The sequence below is a fragment of the Helianthus annuus genome, chromosome 13 (genome assembly GCF_002127325.2).
Source record: "Helianthus annuus cultivar XRQ/B chromosome 13, HanXRQr2.0-SUNRISE, whole genome shotgun sequence".
NCBI lineage: Eukaryota > Viridiplantae > Streptophyta > Magnoliopsida > Asterales > Asteraceae > Helianthus > Helianthus annuus.
The window spans coordinates 122,481,426-122,485,866 of NC_035445.2; the positions used below are offsets into that span (position 1 = coordinate 122,481,426).

General features: G+C 36.1%; 1 protein-coding gene across 1 annotated transcript; it reads right to left on the reverse strand.

Moving 5' to 3' along the window:
* Window positions 1–630: 630 nt before the first annotated feature.
* LOC110899122 (beta-amyrin 28-monooxygenase) lies at window positions 631–3,741 on the reverse strand. The gene is made up of 4 exons (XM_022146001.2): window positions 3,191–3,741; window positions 2,581–3,040; window positions 1,241–1,428; window positions 631–1,150 (listed from the first exon to the last, which is right to left on the reverse strand). Exons 1-4 carry the CDS (start codon window positions 3,737–3,739, stop codon window positions 845–847), a joined length of 1,503 nt encoding a protein of 500 aa, XP_022001693.1. The 5' UTR covers window positions 3,740–3,741; the 3' UTR covers window positions 631–844.
* Between the last annotated feature and the right edge of the window lie 700 nt (window positions 3,742–4,441).

Consider the following 4,441-nt stretch of genomic DNA (forward strand, 5'->3'; position numbering starts at 1 on the left):
CTGGGTGGCGGTCTGCGAGGTGGGATCACCTCGGCGGTTGGGAGGACCGTGGAATATCCCTCCTACTTTTCTTTTGGTTGGTTTGAACTTTGAATGTTGCAACTTTTAGTTAATGTTTTAAATGGTTTGATTCGTTTTTATTAAATTGTTAATTTAACGATTTAATAGTCAACTGGTTCCCGCGAGAACCATTTAACCGGTTCGGAACCGAACCAGAACCATTATAATACGGTTCGGTTACGGTTCGGTTTGGTTCAGTTATGAACCGTTGCACAGCCCTAGGGGGGGTAGAGAGAGGAGGTATTTATAAATTTTTTTTAATTTTTTTGTTTTATTTATTAAAACATTTTTATCTAAATAGGTAAAAATACTAAAGTACCCTTCTATGATTTGATTTAACTAAGAAAATTGATTGGGTTAGGATCAAAGGACAAAACATGTAACATTTTAAAATATTAAGTACAAAACCTATCAAATTTATAGACAAATAACATCGCTAAAATTTAGTATATAAATAAAACACAAAACTTGCAATTCACTATTTTTAAAATTACTTAACGTCTCACATACGTGATATGCGTACATCACACATTACATTTCAGTTTTTTGAGGATCAAAACACACTGGAGCTCCATATGGTTTTAAAAACCAATCCACTAAATAGATGAAATCCAATACAAATACATAAACATATGTTCTCTAGGCCAAATGTATTTTCCCTTATTATAACCTTACATATGTTCTCTAGGCCAAATGTATTTTCTTTTATTATAACCTTACATAAACAAAAGTACAATGAAAGTATTTTTTTTTTTTTTATTATGGTGCAAATATAGCTATAAACTTACGGTTCTGTTTTATGAGGAATGAGCTTAATTGGAAGCCCGTAAACTGGCCTTGGAAGTGGGTCAATCACCACTTTTTCATCAGGAATTAGCCTCTCCCAATTGTATCTAGTGATTATGTTGTGCATAAAAACTAGTATTTCAGCTCGTGCATACTCGTTTCCGGGGCACATACGCGGACCACCACCAAACGGCACATATGTGTAAGGTGCGGGTCCATCTCCGTCAAATCTCGAGGGGTCAAACTTTTCGGGATGTGGGAAGTACTCGTGGTTTCGCTGAGTGTAATGTGGAATGTAATGTAGCTATAAATACATAATGGAGAAATGTGTTAGAAGAAAACGAATCATACAAGTTAAAAGTTTGATAATTGTTTAAACATATGGTTTAATTACCTTCCATCCTTTTGGGATTTTGAAACCGGCATATGTGAAATCGGTTTTCGCGACACGGAATGCGCCGACGGTTGGTGGACGCATTCTCAGTACTTCACATGCGACGTTCCATGAGTACTTCATCTTGCGCAGGTCGTCCCAGTTTAACAGTTCTCCTGTTGGTTTCGCCTTTGCTACCTCCATTTGCTCTTTGTTTTTGTTGGAGTAACAATGATAAACTTAGTTAGTTGAAGGAAGCATTTTGTTGTGTGTTTTATACTGAAAAATAAAACTTAAAAAAGGATAAATAAATAATTATTACGGCTTTAACTAAAAATACCCAATCTTAGAACTCATGTCCAAACATGTATTACAACATCCGCAATGAATGTCTAAGGACTTCACGTGCAGTTTGTGCCACTGACGTATCATTGTTGCACCTTTTAAAAGCTTCACATTTGGATATCTACCGACGGGTCATCAACAAAAACGTCACCAACGCCACGGAAGAGGTGGACCTTTTTCCACAGTTAGGGTGTAACCAATCAAGTCAAGTCCGAGCTCGCCTACGCTCGATACGTTTAACTTACGAGAGCTTAAGTTCGAGTTTGAGACCAACTCATATAACTTATAAGAGCTCGGCTCGGGTGCAACTTTCTTTTGATTATTTATTGACTAACATATATATATGTATATATATAGTGAAAGTGTAAAATACAATATCCTTAACGTACCATACGTACGAGATGAAATTATAACATTCGTAATTAGTTTTATAACACGCGTGATTAGGTTTTTACCCATTCGTGATTTCTAATTTTGTACATGCGTGATTATGGTTTTCAACATGCGTGATGTATGGTTTTTCAATATGCGTGATTAGGGTTTTAAGCTTTGTAACGTGCGTAATTTCATCTCGTACGCATCGTGTGTTAAGGGATATTGTACGTTAACCCACCCCTATATGTATATATAAAATTATAGTTTTTATATATAGCATAATATATATTATTCTTTAGTTTATCATAACTTTATATATAATAATAATTGTTAAAAAAATACATTTAGTATAAAAAGCTATGTTTATAAAGCTTAACTCAGCTTATGTACTTATCAATTAATTTATATTATCTATAATTATTATTTTCATATATAACATAAATAAATATTATATAATTGATTTTATCTTGTGTGTATATAATAATATAAATTAATATTCGTTTAGGCTCGAGTACGTTTATTTAACAAACTTATTATTAGTCTCGAGTTGGGCTTAATTCAAGTTTTTAACGAGCCGATCTCTAGTAGCGCTCACAAATGGCTTAGCTCGTTTACGCGTATAATATGCTCATTGCTTTTACCTGTTAGAACTCGTTGGTAGACATCGGGGTAGTCAACAAGCATCATCATAATAAACACGACGGTGGTGTTGATGGTGTCATATCCACCGATGAGCAACCCTAGTAAGTCACTGGACATGTCACCGTCGGTGGTCGGAGCGTTGTTCTTGTCTTGATTCCGTTTGTCAACCTCAACAATCATGTGCGAAAGCAAATTTTGCGGCGGATCAGCTGTTCCGTCGGCAAGATCTTTCCTCCTTTGCGCGATTATGCCGTTAATAACTTCACGAATCCTTTCTGACGCTTTGACGCCACGGTTAAACCTTGTTCCTGGAATGTTGATCGGGACCGCTATGATTCCACCGGCCGCCTCCACGAACGGAACCGCAAGCTTCTCCAACTCCGTCGGATCACGCACTCCCAATAGCAACTTTACGGCTAATGCAAATGTGTATTTTGCAACGAACGGGCAAACTTCAACCTGTTTTCATTGCCAATAAGTGTCAGTAATAATATCATACTGACTGAATTAATGTAATTGGGTCACTAAAACCCTATACCTGACTGAAATAATTAGTCAGTAATTGAAACATACACAACTAGTAGTTTTGCAACTTCGCAAGACGCTAACCTGATCACGCCCAATCCAGTAATCCTGCAAATGTTGTCTGAGCTCCGAATCCATACCCGCGACATAATTCTTAACCGCGTGAGCTCTCAAGAACGGCGGCAACAGCTGTCGAACCTTGGCGGATTCCGCGGTTACAGACTTATTGTGAGATTTCTTGATAATACTCTCCACGGAACTCGGCCACCATACTTCAACAAGCTTATTTTCATTAGCGAACAAGAACTTATTCCCTTCTGGGCCACATAAAAACGCCATTTTCTCACCAAGAATCGATGTTTTGAAAACATCCCCGAAGAGTTTTCTTCTTTGCATGACGAACTTCTCGTTCGTGCCACTGCGTAGCTTTTTGAAGTAATCTATGCTTTCTCCTATTAGGAGTGGATAACCATAGCTTCCGGGAATGGTTGTTTTTTGGGAGAAAAGATGGTGCAGAATGAAGATGGTGATGATGGGCAAAAGTGTTGAAGAAAGTAGGAATAGGGTGTCCATTGTTGAGGAAGAATAGATGGGGGTGTTTGTGGCTCTTGGTTTGTGAGTTTGTGTCTGCATTAACTGGATGAGTGTGTGTATATATAGTACGTAATAGGAGGAGGGAATTTGGTAGTATCGCATGCTATAGCAAACTTGAATAAAAACAAGCACAGGCGTTTGTGTAGTTTTGGGGCAATTTTATAAAAATAAAACATGTTGCTTTAATACAAAATTTATATAATAGATATAAAAAAATATAAAAGTTATGTTATTAAAATGATATACCAAGATTTCTTAATGGGTTTTAGAGATTTTGTTTCTATGGTGTCAGTATTTTTTTGGTGCTCGGATGTATAACGTCAACGTCAAAATATTTTTAGGTCGGGTCCGTAGGTTAGTCCGTTGCTTGCTTCGCCATTTGATTAGTTGGCTTATTTATTATTTTTTCTTCTAATTTAGGTTAACAACGGGGTAATGGGTTATTATTGGGTAAATAAACTAAATGAGCTATTTAATTGGTAAAAAATGGGCTTTATTTGAATTAATAAGAATTTTGGCTTATTTAATAAGGGTCAGAATCAAATATATAGCCTATGAAAGGTATTAAAAGGATTCTGATTGACTCTATTTAAGCAGCATTGAAACAGTTTTATCAAACTCTAGGATATGAGATTTTAGGTTTTCGTTTTTAGATTTTAGAATTTTGTTTAGATTATCATGTCTTTTTATTTAGCATTGTGTCTTTTCAATATTTGTGCCATTGTTTCGTTTGTATTCGAC

Bases quoted from the DNA above. Each gene is read 5' to 3' on its own strand.
- LOC110899122 (XM_022146001.2), bottom strand. From the start codon at position 3,739: ATGCAGACACAAACTCACAAACCAAGAGCCACAAACACCCCCATCTAT. The intron at 3,041-3,190 runs GTTAGCGTCTTG...CAATGAAAACAG, and splicing joins ACTGGATTGGGCGTGATCAG to GTTGAAGTTTGCCCGTTCGT. The intron at 1,429-2,580 runs GTAAAAGCAATG...ACAAAAACAAAG, and splicing joins CTACCAACGAGTTCTAACAG to AGCAAATGGAGGTAGCAAAG.